We start from the raw sequence: 20601 nt of genomic DNA, 5'->3' as shown, positions 1-20601 counted from the left end.
TTTTTTTTTGCACTTGAACTCTATCTATGCCGCTATTTGAAAAAAGCAGATCGGCAAGCCCACAACGCGTCGCAACGCGCAGAGCTTATAGATCTGCTATTTTCCCCCAAAAATGAAATATGTGGAATTTAAAAAAAGAAGAAAAGATTTTAACACATCTTGCATGGGGGTCCTTGGCACAACATATTTTCAGATGGGGGGTTCTGCAGGGCAGGCAAATACATGTTAATTTGGGAGTCCTTGACATGAAAATGTTTGAGAACCACTGGTATAAACAACATTAGTAAGGATTAAATAAATAAGCAACTGCACTTATAAAGGCCAGTCCACACCAATGCAACTCCTTGCAACCATGATTATCCCCAATGGCATTTGGCAGGCAGTTGCAATGAGTTGCATAGGTGTGGACTGGCCTTAAAACTGTTTTGTTGCAAGGAGTTGTGACTAGCTGCATTTGGTGCAGTTTGGCCTTTAAACACAAGCCCCCCCCCCCCCTCCCCAAAAACAGCAACCCGGAACTATCAATAATTTGCAAGCGACTTTACAGGGAAACAAGCTTAAAGTCGCTTATAATAAGCAGACTTGGCAACGCTGTAAAGAAGTGCTGCGGCGCAGAGCATCAAGTAGCACATACTGAGGAACACAGCACTTCCTGTCAACGGCTACAAATTAAAAGCCTTAACATTTACAATATTATAATTATCATCAGTGGCTTTCAAAGTGGGGTCCGGGGACCCCCAGCAGGGGCCCTTCCTTGGGGGAATTCCAGGGGGTCCCTAGCAAAATGTATTAAAAGCATCAAAATCTGTTTTATGACCTGTAACCCTTTATAAATCAGCTATTTTGAAAAGGACCGTGAAAAAGAAAACGTGGAGGAACTGGAATATATTTGAAACAACATATTTTCAGATGGGGGTCCGTGACCAAATACATAATTGGGGTCCTCGAAATGAAAATATTTGAGGACCACTGGAATATACAACATACGTACATTCAAAAAGTTCAAGGTTCAATGTGTTTAACATGCAAGAATTTGTATGCACTAGGCAGTGACATTCTTGTACTTCCTCAGAAAGAAAGAGATAAGCTAAGTGGACGTAATAACGCAGTATAATCTAATACTATACATGTCTTTGTAAGGGGGACTGCGTTTGCATTTACTGGGGTGTGATGGATTAGTTCAGAAGATGTAGCACTATATCGGAGTTCTAAGATACTAGGCATTCCCAAAGAATCTGATTATACTCTTCACTCATTTATGATCCTTTCTAATTACAGCAACCAAACCAATTTCCATACTTTTATTTTGGAGGGAGAATTGACTCCCTTCTGATCTTCCTGTAGTGTAGTGTCTCCTCTCAGCCTTGAGGTGGATATCCATGATGCTATTGTCATCTGAACAGTGTATTCCTTTAATATGACAATATAAATTAAGCTAATTCCTAACTAATTAAACAAATTCCATACTACAATATTATAGATTGCATAAACCCTCGCAGATCTTACATTATCATGTGCATTATCCAGGATAATCCACCTGAAAATGTAACCATCGATAATAACAATGGAATGGACTAATAACTAATTCATGAATACAGTGAAGTATTCAAACAATAACTTCATCATTGAAGTGACCATACTCTACCTGTAAAAAAGACTTGGGGAAAACATATGAAAGCATCATTCTGAGCACTGAAGTGAAGCAACAGCAGCACACTTTGATACATAGAAAAACAACTTTTATTTGACTCATCAACAAACTTTATTCACTTTGATCTTGACGATGTCAAGGCGAAGGTGCATCTGTGTTCCCTCTCTCTCTCTCCTGCTCATCCCTTCAACACTGACCATCCATCTTGTGACGATCATTAATGTCAGGTGGAAACCCTGTATCCAAAACCGATTTATCATTTTAAAAACACTTGAAAATAGTGAGAATAGCCGATCTACAACGCATCGCACTGTGAGCTTGTAGATCGTCTATTTTCACTACATTTATGCGACACTCTTGTATGATGAACTAAGGCATTCATTGATTGGGAAGGGGGGGGGGGAAATTAAAAAGTTGAAATATGGAGATGGAAGGTTTCTGCCCGACAACAACGATACAGTATCCCATCCTCTTATGGGTGGTATTGGGGCGGTGGGGTGGTGGTGATTCCCAAAGAATTTATGGCTTATTGAACTCGTTTTCCTCAAACCTATGCTTGTCTTTACAAAAAATGATGACTGCCTCATGTCGATTCCATTTCTATCTTGTAGTCAAACAGAACAATGTATCTGAAGATATGAGGATTCATACAGGGAGAAGCTGTTGAAGCTAGTTCAACAGTAAGAAATAGAATCCATTTAAGTTGACACATGTTACCACATACACACACAAATGTAATGGTCATTCGTTCTAATTGAATGACAATGACAAGTCATAGATACTACAGCAGAGGAATCACATAATCTGACAATATCGTCATTCTAAATAAAATAAACTATTCGTTTCTCTGTTGATTCGAATTATCTTGTGCATGGAAACAGTTTTGTTCTTTTCATCGAACAAAAGGTCTAATGAAGCCTGCAAACACTTTGGGAAGCCCCTCATCTCAGACCAGCTACAATGCTTGTTGGGGCGGAGGCGAGGACAGTGAAATAAAGGACTTAATGTACTTTGTTGCGCGTGATTTCGCTCACCGAAAATAGCCGGTAGATTGGCCATTTCCGGCACAAAGTACAAAGCCTGAGTTTTACCTAGTTGAGTGCCAAATAAATTGCCGATTTACAAGCTTACGTGTTGCCACGAGACACGTTGAGAGCTTGTAGATCTTCTATTTTCACTGCACAACACTGGCACGCAACTAGGTTTATAAATCAGGCTTAGCTCATATCAGGCTTAAGACATGAAGGAGAAAAGCCTCCTGCTTGAAGAGAAGCCACATTGAAGGCACTGTGTGTGAGCGAGCCCAGGGACCATGATACTAGTGCTAAATGCTTTTACATGTAGTGAGCTCAGAGAGAGAGAGGGAGAGAACGCAGCCAGCCAGTCACACCCCAAACCACACACACCTCTCAGGGCAAAAAGACCTCAGTCATGTGGTACTTAATAGGCACTTCTTTTTGTTTTGTTTTTGTCTAAACGGATTCAAAACGTACTGCGTGGACTTTGATTACATTGATTCACATTTCTTTTTTCGAAGTAACTGTCATTCATTGTTTAGATGATGGAGTCTCTTGTTTTAAAGCACAAAACCAGTATTCACGTGACACCATGTTTGTTCAATGTCACAAACAAAAAAAACAGTGGGTGGGCCCAAGCGGGATCTGTGTGGACTGCACAGTTACAGTATTGTCTGTGGCTTGAAAGAAGGAAGTGAGGAAAGGAGAAATAGAACCTTGGAACAAGCTCGGACTGAGCCTTGTTTGTTGTCACATAACGTGGACTCACAACATGCTCACTGCGAGAAACAAGATGTTAGTGTACAAGATGACGTAGAACCTGAATAAATGCCATTACACTTTTGCTCACTTGGCCCTTGACCTGCTCTAAAATAACATCTGTAAATGGACTTTTAAAGCTAGTCAGAATAACTCACCCACTGCATCCATCCAACAAGCTAAGATCCAGCAGTGCATTCCATTGCGTTGCAGAGCTTGCAGTGCCCTCTAGTGTTTATGCTGGAGAATCAACTTTCATATAGACCGCTTGGGATTTAAAAGTACAAAAAAAAAGACAATGCGATTCAAAGAGTTAGAAAGACTACCTCACAACATCTTGTAGTCTATCTCAACATAGCAGCATATGGCACACCGTTTTTCTTTTCGTTTACGTATAAATGCTACTATATGAACAACAGCATCCTATATATATAATTTCTTTTTTTTTATATCATTACCACAAGTGTGATTAGCCAGGCAGAACACAATGAAAAAACCTAGTGGCAGATATTGGTGGCTGTTAAGTTTAAGTAGTAGACATTAACACTCTGGCACCTGAGAACAACTAACCGTATAAAAAACTACTGTTAAAGGATTACTTCTGCCATTTGTTACTCCCTTCGTTCATGTTGTTGTCCCCTCGTCAAGTGGAATAAATATCCTATACCTACAAGAAGAGTGAACGCTCAGACAAAAAATAAATACACATACGATATGAATGAATGTCACAATTACTATGTTTTGGGTTTACTTTTACGTTTTTTTGCCAATTGTCTGTCTGCGGACAACCGTTAACTGCTTAATTTGATTAAGGCTTAACCGACTACGTGACACGACCGACTCCAAGAGTGCAGAATTCAAGCATAAACGTTATCAAAAGAATTGTCTGTAAGTAAGAAATATAAGTGACTTATAATGCAGACTTCTCTCTACGTGCAGGCATTTCCTTACCATCTATGACAGACAAAAAAGAGGCAGCGTGTTAATACCATAGACATATAAAGGTAGACGCCTCCTTCGGCTCTGAGGCATTGGTATCACGGGCGCCATTTTACCGTAGGAAAGCTTCCCTGAAGCTTCCGTGTGTGTCACAGAAGGGGGCGTTCGGTAGGCCAATCAGAGGCAAGTGGGGGCGGGACAACTAGATTCTGACAAATCTTAGAAAAGACGCACTGTGATTGGCCAGTAGTCAACGCGCTGTGAGCGCTGTGATTGGCTAGTAGTCACTTTGAGTGTCCGTTTTCCTCCGCGAAAATGGCGGCCGCGATACGAGTTGCTCCAACGAACTGCAGAGGCCAATGAGGTATCTAGGTTTCTATGTCTATGGTTAATACCACTAATCTGTAAACCCTGTGGGACAGTATTTAAGTTGAGACTCTGCATATTAAGCCCCGATACGTTCCAACCTCTACCAATGGCAGAAAACACTCCAAAGTCATTAACCACTGATTGATACTTTGTCGAACGACGGTAGTCGATCTATAACCTTGCAACGCGTCACAAATGTTAAGTACTGAGGGGTTACCCATGGGTCTGTGCTTGGCCCTCTCTTTTTTTCTCCCCTATGGACCGAATCTCTTCGTCGGAAACATCCAATCTACGAGCTTGTAGATCGGATATTTTCAAAAAACAATGTGTGCCTCTACTTCGCACATCATCCCCCCAAATTTCCAGAGCAAATCACGGCCCCAACAAGGGGGGGGGGGGGGGGGGGGGTTTAAGACAATGAAACCCTACCAGTGGCGCACGATAAGGCAAAGACAGACCAAAGTGACAGCAGCAGAAGCTATTGTGTCTGCGTGGGCGCACAGTGGCGGCAGCTCTACAGAACATAGAACCCTTGATCCCACCCAGACCATCGTCTTCTTTATAAATTTCGTCCCGACCATCTGTCCATCGGCAGCACCGGTGGTCTTAGAGATCTAACAGCCAGAGAGTAGTAGTGTGCCACCGTGGCACAACACCAACAACAACACGCAGGCTCCTTCAGAGGAGGGGAGGCGGGACGGCGGTGTAGGATAAACAAAAATAAAACAAATTAAAAACCCAGTTGTTAATGTTGGTGCACACGTGTGTGGGGAGTCTCCCATGGACATGGAGGGACGCCGTGGAGCGGTGGGTGGAATGCGGAGGTGGTGGTGGCGGAGTGGGTCAGCGCGAGGAGCTGCGCTCCTTGCTGACACAGTCGTCCTGCGCGGTGATGGCGTCCCCGTTGGCCATGGCGGCGCCGCACGTCCGTCGCTTTTTCCTGTGGTGGGACGACATGGCGTCTCCCTCCGAGGCCCCCGACTCCGCCTGCAGAGGGATGGGGTGGGACAGGTGGTTACGCTACACTTCCAGAGATGAACCGTTTTATCCCACGCGGGGAGATTCGGTTGGTACGTTACTCGAGACATCATTACTGTTAATAAGCTCTATGCACAGCTGCCATATTGTGAAGAAATTCACAGGTGTTGCCAATGATACTAATGAGGGCTCTGTTCCATTCTGGTCAAACAGAGTCAGGGTGCTGATATTGTGCAAGTTGGCTCACTGGAAACACTCTGCTACACCGGTGGGTCTAAAATTGGGGTCCAGGGACCGTCATGGTTCCTTAAGGGGGTTCCAAATGGCCCCTTGTGGGTGTGTAACTCTGAGAGTGTACAAATGGAACCAAATGGACCATCCATTTGTACACTCTCAGAGTTATGGGGGTCGTGGAAATTAAACGGTCTGAGAACTACTGTGCTACACTCCATGGAACAGTGCCTGCATTAGTATCATTGGTAACACCTGTGAAGGAAGTGATAATATGGCTGCTGTGCATAGAGCCTGTTGACAGTACTACTGGGAATAGATTGTTAACGTACAGTTTAACTACATCTATATATACACTTGTTAATACTGTAGCTCATATCCCAAGGTCTAAGTGCAGAGGGCCAGGCAAGACCCTACGGTCTCCTACGGTTGTTGGTACCTTACTTTCAATCCCTGTATTGTAGAATGCCACCGGTTTACTCCCTCTTTAGTTTTATTCTTGAAGCTTAGATGAATGTCTCCTTGTCTCGTGTCTGTTCTGTTTCATACTAAGGAATTGCTATGACAATTGAATATCCCCTCTGGGATTAATACAACCCTGTCTCGTCTGTCTGTCTATTGAGAGAGATTAAAACAACGGAATCAAATAAAAACAGTTAATGGTCAAGTTCGATATAGTTCAAATGGCCATCCTGATTTAAACCTGCATGTTAATGTTATAGAGACCGACAGATATTAGTATAGTGCAATTCATTCATGAATCAGTTCAGTTTCATGTCTTCTTTGCAAGCCTTATTTTCATACAGCCGGATTCGCTACGAAATAGGTCTTGTATCTACTTGTTTTGAAGTTTTCTTTTTTTAGAAAAGGTGTTGCTGTGACTGAATTAGGAGTGAAGGGGATCATGGCTACTATCATAATCGTGTCCTGTTACTTTTCAGGATTCAAATTTCAAAAGCATCAAAAGTGAGCAGATCTGCAAGCTCGAAACGCGTCGCTTTGCGACGCGTTTCGAGCTTGCAGATCTGCTCACTTTTGATGCTTTTGCGTGACGCTGTAGTGTGATCAAGTAGGGTGTTAATTCACCCAAAAAAAACACAAAAAGTTCAAATACGGAGATAAGAGGATTCTGCCCTGACAGCTACGGTATAGAATGTGACACGTGTTTATGGCGTTCTTCTCAGCTGCTGTGTCCAGGGCATACATAGTACATACAGATCTAATGTCCCTGCTGACAGCTCCTGTATGGATGAATGCTGAAGACAGAGGCAGCTGTTCACATTCCTCTACAGCTAGCGGGACATTGTATTCTCTACATAGGGACCCCCAGGGGTCGTCTCCCCCCCCCCCCCTTCCCCCTTCCAGGGGGTCCCCAGCTAAATGATTTGTAGTTTAGGATCCAAGTGGACCCGTAAGGGTCTGTCACTAGGAGAGTTAAGGATGGGGGTCCGTAGACTAATGCATATTATTAGATCCCGTGTCCAAAAATATTATTTTCAGGAAATGGAACCTGTGTTCAAATGAATCCAATGTAGTTATTATTTAGTTCAGTGGTTTTCAACCTTTTTCGTGTCAAGGACCCAAAAATTGACACGTATTAGCCCACAGACCCAAAAATTGACACATATTAGCCCACGGACCCCCATTTGAAAAGATATGCCAGAGACTCAACCATTTTGGATTCTTGGGGGTCCCAATCTACACTGCATCATCATCATTAGTGTTCATTTAACACTGAGTGTACAAATGGAACCAAATGGACCCATTTGGTTCCATTTGTACACTCTCAGAGCTACAGACACATAAGGGTCAATTTGGTTCCTAACTATTAATTTGGCTGGAGACCCCCTGGAACCCCCTCAAGGACCACTGGTTGAGAACCACTAATTTAGTCACAAGCTCTTTGTTAATACTTTCTTGTTGGTTAAACATTTATAGCAGACCTACAAGCTGACAACGCGTTGCATCACAACGGGCTGAGAGCTTGTAGATCAGCTATTTTCGCTACTTTTGTGTGACACAGTTACACAACAAGCAGGGCATTCATTTACGGGGGAATAAAAAAAAGGGAGAAAAAGGGAAATATGGTGATACCAACAATATCAAACTGGGGGTCTTTAATATCAAAAGAAAGTCGAGAATCACTGCTCTATATGATGATGATGATGAAACCACCACTCAACAAGCCCGGATATGGGCCATGGGTCATGGGTCCGTTGTGGCACGCAGCGTGCCCAGTTCCCAGTGGTGTAAAGTAACTAAGTACATTTACTCCAGTACTGTAGTCAATTTTGAGGTACATTTACTTTACTTGAGTATTTCCAATTGTCTATACTTTTACTCCACTACATCTCAGAGGCAAATATTCTACTTTTACTCCACTACAATTATTTGAAAACTTTAGTCACTAGTTACTTTGCGGATCTAAATGATTACATTATAAAACATACATTAACCACTTTAGCCCTATTTTATACCTAGGCTATTTGAAAATAGCAGATCTACAAGCTCACAACGCGTCGCATCGCGTCGCGTTGTGAGCTGCTATTTTCAAACATTTCAGTACTTTTACTTTTGGTACTTTAAGTACTTTTTCATACCAATACTTTTGTACTTTTACTCAAGTAAATTTGGAATTCGGGACTTTTACTTGTAAAAGAGTACTCCTACATTGCAGTATTGATACTTTTACCTAAGTAAAACATTTGAGTACTTTTCCCACCACTGCCAGTTCCACCTGTCGCTGCTGTAATGACATTAAAAACTCAAACGGGACTGGAGCCAACCTGGTATATCTAACGTACAGTACAGTACAGCGGGAGGAGGTTTGAGGCCACGGAGGTCAAGTGTAAATGCCAACGGCATTTACACTCAGGAAAGACGGGCTGAGTCAGGGAACCCAATACAAGGAGACCGCCGTATTTCATTGGCCCCCGAGCAACATGCCAAGCACATGTTGGCTCCCACAGGGAACATGGGGGTTGCATAATGCATGTTACATGCTAAACGGAATTACTTTTGTACCCATCTGTCTTGGAACACATTTGCACTGTTGGTTGTCCATTTGTGTTTTGTGTGAGCTACTGTACACAATAGGATGGCCATTTAGAACCTGGAACGCATCTGTGTCATTTATTGATTTGAGCTACAAAAGCCTTATTTTACACTTTGGCTATTAAAAAATAGCAGATCTACAAGCTCGTAGCGCGGCACCGAGTGCCGCGCTATGAGCTTGTAGATCTGCTATTTTTTGAAAAATCGTGAAAACTTGTGCAAATATATATATATATATATATATATATATATATATATATATATATATCTAAAGCGAACATTTTTAACTCAAATCTTTGCTTCTGGGGGTCCCTGGATCAACATATTTTGAGATGGGGGTCGGCGGCCAAATACATATAATTTTGGGGGACCTTGACGTGAAAAGGTTTGAGCCCCACTGATATGGAAACATACGTTTTTTCTGAAAACTTAGGTCAGGGTTTAGAAGACATTCGTAGAATCGGCTTCAGGTCTTAATGGGTTAACCGCCCATTTAGATCTGAGGCCGATTCTAAAAACGCCTTCTAAATCCTGACCTAAGTTTTCTGAAAAACTTCAAATATGTATTAAAAAAAATCACACCCTGTGTGAAGGTAGCGGCGCCTTTGATACATTTTGTCATCGATATGTGTTTATAATGTGTTTATAACATTGACATTATTTGTCACGTGAAGCTTGACCAATCACTTTGTTGACGTACGCACCTGACCAATCACAACGTTGACGTACACGGACAAAGTCAGGTATAGAGCAGGATCTGCTCTATACCTGACAAAGTCAGGTATAGAGCGGCTAGCGCCGCTAAAAATCACACCCAGTGTGAAGTGGGCGGTGTGTGGTCATCAACATGACTCACTTAAAAAAAACATAAATGTGTTTTTTTTAACTCCCTGAGTGCCAGGATTGCCAGAATTATTTCAGAATTGATTCTGAAAAGTGCCAGATTTTTTTTCACAGAAAACAAAAAGTGCTTAGGAAGCAAGATACAGCCTTTTTCAGTTCTAAGTTAAACAAGGAGTGGATGGAGCTGCACATCTTCAGATGATGATATCTTGGGTTCTGAACATGTTTAAAATAATAATAATAATAATATATATATTTTTTTTACTATTTTTAAAAAAAACACGTCAAACACGTTAATGGCACCCAGCGCCATAGCGGTAAAAACACGTGAAACACGTTAATGGCACTCAGTGAGTTAAGACCATACTGCTATTCATTGGGCTTCAAAATGTGTCATGTGTTTCGCTAGCCAATCACAGTCCTGAATTTGCAAAGTCAGCCAATCACATTACAGCTAGTGGTGATGACACTAGCTGTAATGTGATTGGCTGACTTTGCAAAAGTATAGATTTGCATTGACTGTGGAAGGGTTAGGGTTGTAGACTGCGTTGTAGACTATTGGCCAATCACGGTGCAGGATTGGTCAGTGTCCAAACCTCACTTATAGGGGGCGGTTACACCGCCCCAAAAATTACAAAAAAATTATGTTGCTATATACTGTACATATCAAAATATAAAAAAACGGGAACCCCTTTTGGGGTAGTTACAAATAGGGGTTCCCGCCCACAATGGGTTAAAAATATTGATATTCAATAGCATGTTGAGGGAAAAAAAAATAATAATTGAGGGTATCAGAAAATGGAGTGACTATATCATGACTCAACAAAACTGTTATATTATGTGGTAGTTGTATAGGAACGGTCAGAACTACTTTGGTTCAATCAAAATGTACAGCAGCACAGAAACATTCAAATAGACGTTTGAACCCCGACAACACAGGGGGACTAGCCTGTGTGTTAAGGAAGTAGTTGCATCATCATCATTATAATGCTGGTATTGCAGAGTAGTGCAGCAACCTTGATCATTTTTGCTGTGTCTGCAGTCTTGGTTGGCAGCGCTCTGTAGCTTTGCTTGCTGCTATTCTTTTCGACCTGCATGTGTGCAAGACATCACATCAAAACAAATACATTACTTTTTAACCAGCTTAACACATTCCACGCCAGAGATTAATATCATAATGTACTCTCCAGTGCCAGCGATTTATTGTTGTTTTTTTGTTTTTTTCACTTCGCCACAGACCTCGCTAAATCCATTAAAATCGCGCGTTCAACTGTTTGTAAACACACAGGGGATCTGTGTGAGACGCACAGCGAAGACCGTTCATCCGCCATCTTGAAGCTACAGCGGTTTATGTTAGACAGCGATCAGCGATGAGAAAAACAACAACCGAGAAAATGGAGATTTGGTTTCTGCTTTAGAGTGGAGGCGGAGCTTTCCGGTGGTGCTACAATGAAATGTGTCGTGGCGAACGAGGCCTACAATGAAATGTGAACCTGTGAGTAAAAATATCTCACTCTGTGTGTGTGTGTGTGTGTGTGTGTGCGCGCGCACACGTACGTACGTACGTGCGCGCGCGTTTGTGTGTGTGTGTGCATGTGTGTACACATACATCTGAGTCAGAGTCTGATGAGCTGGATGAAGAGGACGAAGAAGAGTCACTGGAGCTGTCTGATGCGATGCCGGTGGACTCCTGCAGGTCCACCTTGTCAGCCAGCACCGCCAGGTCAGGCCTCTCCGTCTTCAGAATGCTGGGAGAACGCAGGGAACAAGGCACGGGCATAGACGTCAGAGACCGTAGGCCTGTCACAATGACTACATAATCGCCTAATCGCAATTACTTGATATAATCGCTTCTAGGTTGAAAAATGTTCGAATATTTTCAAACATTTAAAAAAATAGTGCAGGCTCGATCTACTAGCTCGAAACTTTTGAGCTTGTAGAATGGCTATTTCCACTATTCATATGAAGTATAAAGTTATTAAATGATCTTATTTGTGATGTCTGGCCTGTGCACCTTTTGTTTTACAAAGCCTACCAGCCAAACAGAAATGTATAATTTGTATTCATAATGTTCAATGACAGAAACACAATTAAATTGTCAAGCTAAATGTCATAATCGTGACCCTAGAGACCATCCATAGATCCATATATCTACATTATTTTACTCTTTTTTTACATGCAATCATGCAGCCAATGTGTCCCGATATTTTTAACCTCCCTCCGGCCCAAACTAGCAATCTACAGGCTCACGTGTCACATAATGATGTATTGCGAGTTCGCAGATCTACTATCTTTGAAGGTTTGTATGTACCGGTAAGGTAGGTATTATATGTAATTCAACCTTAATCTCTTTGAAGGCCTGGGGGGATAAAAGGGGTATGGTTGGTTGGTTCTGTCAGGCGAACTATAATCTGAGTTCCCAGAAGTTTTCGCCAGCTCTGGCGAGGAACTTCTGGGCCACAGCCCTGGTATTTGTGGGCGGGATGTACGTCACGCTCTGAATCTGAGCGGACACGCCTCTTACCGGTCTGAGAGCTGTGCAACTCGTCTAAAAAGTCCGACGAGAGCCAAACAGCAGTACACAACAATGGCGGCCGAAATTTCTCAAGGGGAAATTGCTTCCCGTCGATCCTATTTAGATGCATCACCCACTGCATGTGGATCCCGCCCCCTTTTCTTCATTGGCTGTTGATTTGAATCACAACGCAGTGGCCGCGCCCCTGCTGTCCAAGCTCCGACGCTAACCCTCCCAGACTAGGCGAACTATGGCTTTCATTAAGACAGATAGATGTAGTGTATATTTCTGAGTTGTAAATGCGTAGGTTTCTTGACACCTACCGATACCATTTTCTGGACAGCTTGGGTCGGCCCCGGACGGTCTTGTGCCACACGATGGGGAAGTTGGTGGTGCTGGCGAAGTTCTGGGTGATGGCGATGGTCGTGTCCATGTTGAGCACGACGTGCCACCAGCCACCTGACCAAGCACACAGTCATCATTAAAGTCATGACAACTATAAAATGTTGCTTTTTATTAGCCACTTTCATAGCGATTATTATTATTATTATGGTGATAATTGTGTTTATGGTGCGGAGGTACATTTGCAGCCAACAACTTCTTTATCATCACCTACACAACTGGTTCTCAAAGTTAGGTCTGGGGACCTCCAGGGGTCCGTGAGGGGTTTCCAGGGGGTCCCCAGCTAAATAGGCTCTATTCACAGCAGCCTATTTTACGGGTCCATTTGGTTCCATTTGTACACTCTCAGAGTTACACATCCGTAAGGGGCCATTTAGAACCCCCTCAAGGAAACATGAGGGTCCCTGGACCCCAATTTTAGACCCACTGGTGTAACAGAGTGTTTCCAGTGAGCCAACATGTACAGTATCAGCACCCTGACTCTGTTTGACCAGAATGGAACAGAGCCGTCATCAGTATCATTGGTAACACCTGTGAATTTCTTCACAATATTGCTGCTGTGCATAGAGCCTATCATTGATTATTAGGTAGGGAGGTAATGCCTCGATAGGTTTTAATGCACGACTGAGGTGCTTTTCCAGGAAACCAAAAAGCCAGTGCAACAGATGCTACAAAGCAGTGAGTTCGGGGCTGTCTGTTGTTTCGTCACGGCCGTCGTCATCAGCCGGAGAAACAAACGAGAGGCTCAAACCCTGGGCCTTGTGCCAAAAAAACTGTTGAGCGTTTAATCCAATCTAGTTGCCATCTTACAGCCAGGGAGAATTAAAATAATCTAGGTCACATGCATCGCTATCACACAGTGTTGTCATGAGGCTCTGAAGTACCAGCCACACTTCTGTCAGTGGCCATTTGACTGTCTAAAACAGTGGCGTACGGTGGCATGCTGCACTGCAGTACTGTAAATGTTTACGGAATAGAAAATCAGCCCCGGACATTTTGGTCTGTCCTTGTTGTGTTGAGGCACAAACATGTGGCTTGACCACTTTCAACCTGGCTTGCCTGTTTTGGCTGTCATTATAGATCATACATGGGCAACTGGCGGCCATATGCGGCCCCCACCTTCACTTAATGGGGCCCGCAGGTTAATATTATCGGAATACTGATATATTATTGATTTCAGCTGCTGTTACAATTCAGAACATGCAAACATGACTCGGTCAGTCTATATTAGTAGCTTAATGACTAGTATAAAAATTCTGTATTTTTTATGTCCAATGTATTTGTATTTAAGTTCATAAAGTTAACATAAGTATAACTAAATGCATTTGAAATTAAATAAAAATGTGACTTTTTAGGATTCCAATAAAAACAAAACCCTCAAAAATATCGGATTCCAATAGAAAAATTGCAAAAATAGCAGATCTACAAGCTCAAAACGCGTCACACCGCGATGCGTTTTGAGCTTGTAAATCGGCTACTTTTGCTACTTTTGTGTGACATAGAATAGCGAAGTACGGCATTAATTTATGAAAAAAGTTAAAATACGGATATAAGAGTTGTCTGCCTGACAGTATATGCAATGTGGCCCTCTAGAGTGAGTGTGGAAATATAGTGGCCCTCTCCATCATCAAAGTTGCCCACCCCTGTTTATAGATGAATATTTTCAAAAACATGTTGTTATGATACAACGAGTTGTAAAATGACTAACCAGGGACAAAGACAGTCTCTCCGGGTCTCTGGAGGATCTCCATGGGCTTGAACTCGGCGGGCCAGGTGGGCTGCTGCGTGCGCGGGTACACCACGTTGAACCAGGTGATGGCCTCGTCCTGCTGGTTGCCCCCATCGTCCCTGGTCACCTTGATCAGCTCCCGGGGCGTGTGCGTGGGGAACAGACACCAGCGCTTGTGGCCCTGCACCAAGGCGTTCCAGGCACTCGTGCCCAGTGGGTCGATGTGGATGCCAGTCCCGGAGCGAGACGGGCCCATCACAAACCATCTGCATTAGAAACACATGAGCGCACAGAGGGTTGTTAACGGAATGTTAGACTCATCAATTTACAGAAGATAACCACTTCTAATCTACAGATTGGAAGTATCCAAATTGACTGCATTCAATCCCATGTCTCCCGCATGAGAGACCAAGCTCTGCGAAGAGGCAAGTCCCCACATGGTCAGGGGAGATATTTTGCGCTTATTAATAGATGTGTTGTGATTACCTGGTGATCGCTCGACCACATACATGGGCAACTGGCGGACCGGCGGCCACATGCGGCCCTCACCTTCACTTAATGCGGCCCGCAGGTTATTATCGGAATACTGATATATTATTGATTTCAGCTGTTCCAAGTGCAAACATGACCCGCTTTAATTACTTCGGTCTATATTAGTAGCTTGATGACTAGTATTAAAATTCTATCATCTTTTTTATGTCCAGATGTATTTGTATTTAAGTTCATAAAGTTAACATAACTATAACTAAATGCATTTGAAATTAAATAAACATATTATTTTTCAGGATTCCACTTAAAAAAGTAGCACAAAAAAATAATCTGAATTCCAATTCAAAAATAGCAAAAATAGCAGATCTACAAGCTCAAAACGCATCGTACTGCGACGTGTTTTGAGCTTATAGATCTGCTATTTTTGCTACTTTTGTGTGACACAGAATTATCATGCACACACAGAGAACGTGTTGTAATCTTGTAAAATCGGCAATTTTTGCTGAATGTTCGCTCCAGAATAGGGACACTAGAGTCGTTTAGGGCAGTGGTTCTCAAATCTTTTCATGTCAACGACCCCCAAATTGACACTTATTAGCCCACGGACCCCCATTTGAAAACATATACCAAGGACCCCCCATAAGAGAAGATTTTACGGCTGTAGCAGTGATTTTAAACCATTTTAATTTCAAGGACCCCCAGTTTGCCATGCATTAAGCTACGGACCCCCATTTAATGGCATTTCTATCTCTGGGACCCCAATTTATATTGTAAAATGTTAATCTTTAACTCAGAGTGTACAAATGGAACCAAATGGACCCGTTCCATTTGTACACTCTCTGAGTTACAGACCCATAAGGGTCAATTTGGTTACTAACTATCTATCATTTAGCTGGGGACCCCCTGGAACTCCCTCAAGGACCCCTGGGGGTCCCCGGACCCCACTTTGAGAACCAATGGTTAAGGGAGTTTTGAGAAAACCTGACAATTTGGTGACATTTTGAGGCGTGATGATGATACCACTTTTACACCCAAGCTGTCCAGCTCCAACTGCATCTATACCATAAGGAACAGCTGTAAAAATACAATGTTACGTAAGCCATAGTTACACAGGTAGTGTCTTTTGACCTGTAAGGGGGCCTGCGCTTCTCCCCGGCAAACTGGAAAAGGTCGTCTCGGAAGAACACGGGCACCGCGTAGTCCTCCAGCAGCTTGCGTCGCTTGGCGTGCTCGCCGTAGCTACTGTCGAAGATGTAGAGGGGGCTGTCGTCCCGCGTCGCCTCCAGGTACTCCATGTAGTACTTCATCTTCATCTTCACCGAGTAGCCGTCGTTGTCCTCGCCGCACTTGAACTTCTGGTTGCGGTACTTGCGCTTGAGGCGCTCCACCGTCCACTTCTCGCGCGCCGGCCAGCTCTCCTGGCAGTTGAGGAGCACGACGGGCTTGTAGGGCTTCTCGAAGCGCTCGATGAACTCCTCGGGGGTGAGACGCGATGAGTCGGCGCGCTCCACGTTGTCCTGACAAAACACAGAATAAGATTGGTGTCAATGGTGTCCTAGCCAGAATATAGCTGATCTACAAGCTCACAACACGTCGCACTGTGTGAGCGACGCGTTGTGAGCTTGTAGATAGGGCTGTTACGAATACAAATTTAAGTTGACGATTAATAGTCACTCTAATAATTGCGTTTAACGATTTCATTGTGTGTTTGGCATTACACATTGGAGCATATGAAGCCATTTAGGCTTCGTATTAAGAAATTGCATATGGGGCAGATTTGACTGAAATATACAAAGAAATTATTGACATATTTAACCATGTTTATACATGTAAAAAAGCAGAAATAGCTCATCTACAAGCTGACGCGTTGACAGCTTGTAGATCTGCCATTTATGCTTTTTTAATATTTGAAAATGTGTGAAAATCGTTCAACATGGAAACGATTATGCAAAATATAATTGCGATTAACTCAAATAATTGCGATTAGACGATTATGTAATCATCGTGACAGGCCTACTTGTAGATCGGCTATTTTCAACGCTAGACACCAGCTCGCCACTTAGGTATAAATTAGGCTTAATGTACAGTAAAGCACACAGGCGTGTCTCTCTGAAAGAGGCATTCCTGTATTGAGCAACAAGGCTGATAAGGTGATACAGTTGTTTGTTTTCAGGGCAGATACCCAAAGGTAATGAAATAATGACATATTGAGTTGTTACATTGTAGTATGGCATTTCTCAATTCTCTTGGCTATAAAAGCAGAGGTTAGTGTTAGCCCCACTTCAAAGTACAAACAGGCAACTAATGCAGCTTAAATTAATCGGCTCACACACCTCAATAAACGACTATTGGATTATGTTACTACTATAGAGTATCAATGGTTGACACTTGAAACGAATATTCAAACTAGGCAAGTTTTGTGGTGGAAACTGCATTTTTGTCCTGGAAAAAATATGTAGCCACCAAATGCTTGAGATGTGCCATTGACTTGAAACGTGTGGATACGTTTAAAATTACGTGTAAATAGCAGACCAAAAACAGTTGATGCATGAACTACATTTGGGAAATATATCAAACTCTCAAATATGATAGACGTGGAAAATTCAGTATGCAGATGTTTCAGACAAATATATGTGACATTATCTTTAGTATATGTTGCAACAATTTAAAGGGAACATAATTTATCCAAATCATCTCCTCTTATCTCACCGGTATTGTCCTATAAAACATGTGCTATGCATAAGATAGATAAAACAGAAAGGGTTAGCAACTGACTACAATACATATATGTAATCAGGATTAGGTCTGATTATGAAAAATAATCATATATAATAATCAGACTAGATTACAATCTGAAAAATGTGTAATTACATTATAGTTAGATTGTCAAGGAAGTTTGATTAAATATTGAATCAGTAACTGACTAGCCTACATTTCAAAGTAATCTGACCCAATCCCTGGAAGACAGATTATACGCATTCTGGAGTAAAACCTGGCAATAAACAAACCAAGACATTAAATATGAACATTACTGATCCAGGTCACTTCAGCTTGAAATTATAGTACATGTCATGCATGACAGGTACTAAAGTCCAGTTTGGCAAATGATCCAAGCTTTAGAAATAAGGCTAGCTAACCCATAACTTAGAAGTTTGGTAACTCCTCATCAAAATACATTTCAGTTACTTACAACAGTTACAGTAACATACAATCATACATGTTTTTTGTTCATTTGATCATAACGTGTGACACAGTGACACTGTGTCAGTACTCGTACCCCAGTGGTGTAAAGCAATTAAGTACATTCACTCAAGTACTGTACAATTTTGAGGCATCTTTACTTTAATCGAGAATTTCGAATTTTACTTCTACTCCACTACATCTCTGAGGCAAAATTATACTTTTACTCCACTACAATTATTGGACAACTTCAGTTACTAGTTACATTGTAGATTTAAAATATTAATACAAAACATCAGCCATGCATAGACTTGGCCATTGGAAAATAGTCTATCTACAAGCTCAATTGTGAACTTGTAGATCTGCTATTTTCAAAAGATTTTTAGGCATTTTATACATTTGAAAACTTGTGAAATGGGACATTCTGCATTATTAGTACTCTCTACTTCCGGCACCTTAAGTACATTTTGATAGATACCAATACTTTGTACTTTTACTCAAGTAAATGTTGCAGTATTGATACTGCAATGTACATACATGAAGTACTTCTTCCACTACTGATAAATGTGGTAATAGGCTCTATACACAGCAGCCATATTATCACTTCCTTCACAGGTGTTACCAATGATACTAATGAAGGCTCTGTTCCATTTAGTCTAGCACAGTGGTTTCCACGAACCCCATAACTCTGAGAGTGTACAAATGGAACCAAATCCATTTGGTTCCATTTGTACACTCTCAAGAGTCAGAGCCTTCAGACGTATTTATGATCTACGAGAGCTGTAGGGTTCACCCCCCATGGAGACCTGGACTTTCTGCACTATGCCCCGCAAAGTACTCCAAACGTGTACAAATTGAAAATAAAGGTGCTTACTTTAAACCCTCAAATGTTAACTACTTCTACGGGGTAGTAGTTTAATGTAATAATCCATATCTTTCAATAAAGAAGTGTTTTAATGCCGTCTGTGGCCGAACGCCATTTTTTCACCCTCGTTTACTTCCTGTTTACATTGAGTGTAATTCCGGGTTTCACCGGATGCGCCCCCTCACTTCCCGTCACTACCGCCCATTGGGAACTTCCGACAGAATCGGCCACAGACGGCATTAAAACACTTCTCTATTGAAAGATATGGATTATTACATTAAACTACTACCCCGTAGAAGTAGTTAACATTTGGGGCTTTGAGGTAAGAACCTTTATTTTCAATTTGTACATGTTTGGAGTACTTTGCGGGGCATAGTGCAAGAAAGTCCATGTCTCCATGGGGCGTGAACCCTACAACTCTCGTAGATAGAAAACGTCAGAATCATAAATACGTCTACGAGGGTTGTATACTACAGCTAGGTAACACCTGTGAATGTCTTCATAATATGGCTGCTGTGAATAGAGCCTATAGCCTTGGGTTGAAAAGAGGGTGTCACTCAGGTGCTGCCTGCCTGGTGCCTACGTGACCAGCTGCACTCTCTACTCTACTCAACGTGCGAGGCTACAGGAGGCTGGCTAGGCTACCGTTAGCATAACGTGTGACACACACACAGACAGACCCGCCGGTGTGTCGGTACCTTCACGGTGCGGTGCGACACGTCGAAGGAGTCGCAGTAGTCGTGTCTGGTCCAGTCCAGCGAGTCCTTCAGCTCGGGCCGGGCGCTCCGCTTGGCCTCTTTGATCCGCTTCTTGCTCTTGTGGTTCATTTTACATGAAAACGACCAGACGCCGACTAAACGCAACGTTACGAAACGAAATTAGCCTGCTAGCCTTAGCTGTTAGCTTAGCTATGTGCTTCTGTGTGGACGGAGAAACGCATTTAGCCCTGTGCTAGGCTAGGCTAGCTGAGCCGGGGGGCCAGCAAGCTGCGTCGTTTTGTTGTTGTTTGTTCTAACGGGCTAAACGTCAAGCTGGGTTGTTGTAGCCGCTTCAAACGGCTAATTAATGAGCCAATTAGAGTGGTGTTTATTGGTGTGGTGTGTTCGGTTTTGACGTTTTGATATGGAGACGTTGAGAGGCTGTTCTGCTGGGTGAAAGTGTAGCTTCGGGAGGAGCTAAGTTTTAGTGAGACGATAACAGTGCGACTGCAACCAACCCCCCCCCCCCATCTCAATGGTGAACCTCAGTGCTGCCAGGTCTTGCGAGAAAAACAAGCAACCGGGTCTATGAAAATAAGCCCATAAGAAGCGAGCCCTCGCCCTTTAAACAGATTACGTTGGCTTTTTGAAGCTTGTAGATCTGCTATTTTCAACACAACAAAATAATAATATAGATATATGTATTTAAAAAAGAGGAATATTATTTAAATATTTTAACACAAATCTTAGGGGTCCCTCCCTGCCTGGCATAAAATGATTTCAGATGGGGGTCCGCAGACAAATACATATTCATTTGGGGGTCCTTGACAACAAATGTTTGAGAACCACTGAATATTTTCCATTTTCGGATTTCCAAACAAAT

The 20601-nt window shown here is 42.5% G+C and overlaps 1 protein-coding gene across 2 annotated transcripts; it reads right to left on the bottom strand.

Moving 5' to 3' along the window:
• Nucleotides 1-1651: 1651 nt before the first annotated feature.
• On the bottom strand, nucleotides 1652-20216 carry jmjd6 (jumonji domain containing 6, arginine demethylase and lysine hydroxylase). 2 transcript variants are annotated; one of them, XM_084070941.1, is made up of 7 exons: nucleotides 19719-20216; nucleotides 16104-16492; nucleotides 14466-14752; nucleotides 12679-12814; nucleotides 11450-11588; nucleotides 10857-10931; nucleotides 1652-5721 (listed from the first exon to the last, which is right to left on the bottom strand). In XM_084070941.1, the coding sequence occupies exons 1-7, from the start codon at nucleotides 19845-19847 to the stop codon at nucleotides 5578-5580; spliced, it is 1299 nt and encodes a 432-aa protein (XP_083927067.1). In that variant the 5' UTR covers nucleotides 19848-20216; the 3' UTR covers nucleotides 1652-5577. The 2 variants fall into 2 exon arrangements, with proteins under 2 accessions (XP_083927067.1, XP_083927068.1); XM_084070942.1 differs by lacking the exon at nucleotides 10857-10931 and having other exon boundaries at nucleotides 19719-20211.
• Between the last annotated feature and the right edge of the window lie 385 nt (nucleotides 20217-20601).

This window comes from Gymnoscopelus microlampas (genome assembly GCF_963454915.1).
Source record: "Gymnoscopelus microlampas genome assembly, chromosome: 11".
Classification (NCBI taxonomy): Eukaryota; Metazoa; Chordata; class Actinopteri; order Myctophiformes; family Myctophidae; genus Gymnoscopelus; species Gymnoscopelus microlampas.
The sequence above is the reverse complement of the archived record's forward strand: the minus strand, read 5'-3'. Positions and strand labels throughout refer to the sequence as shown.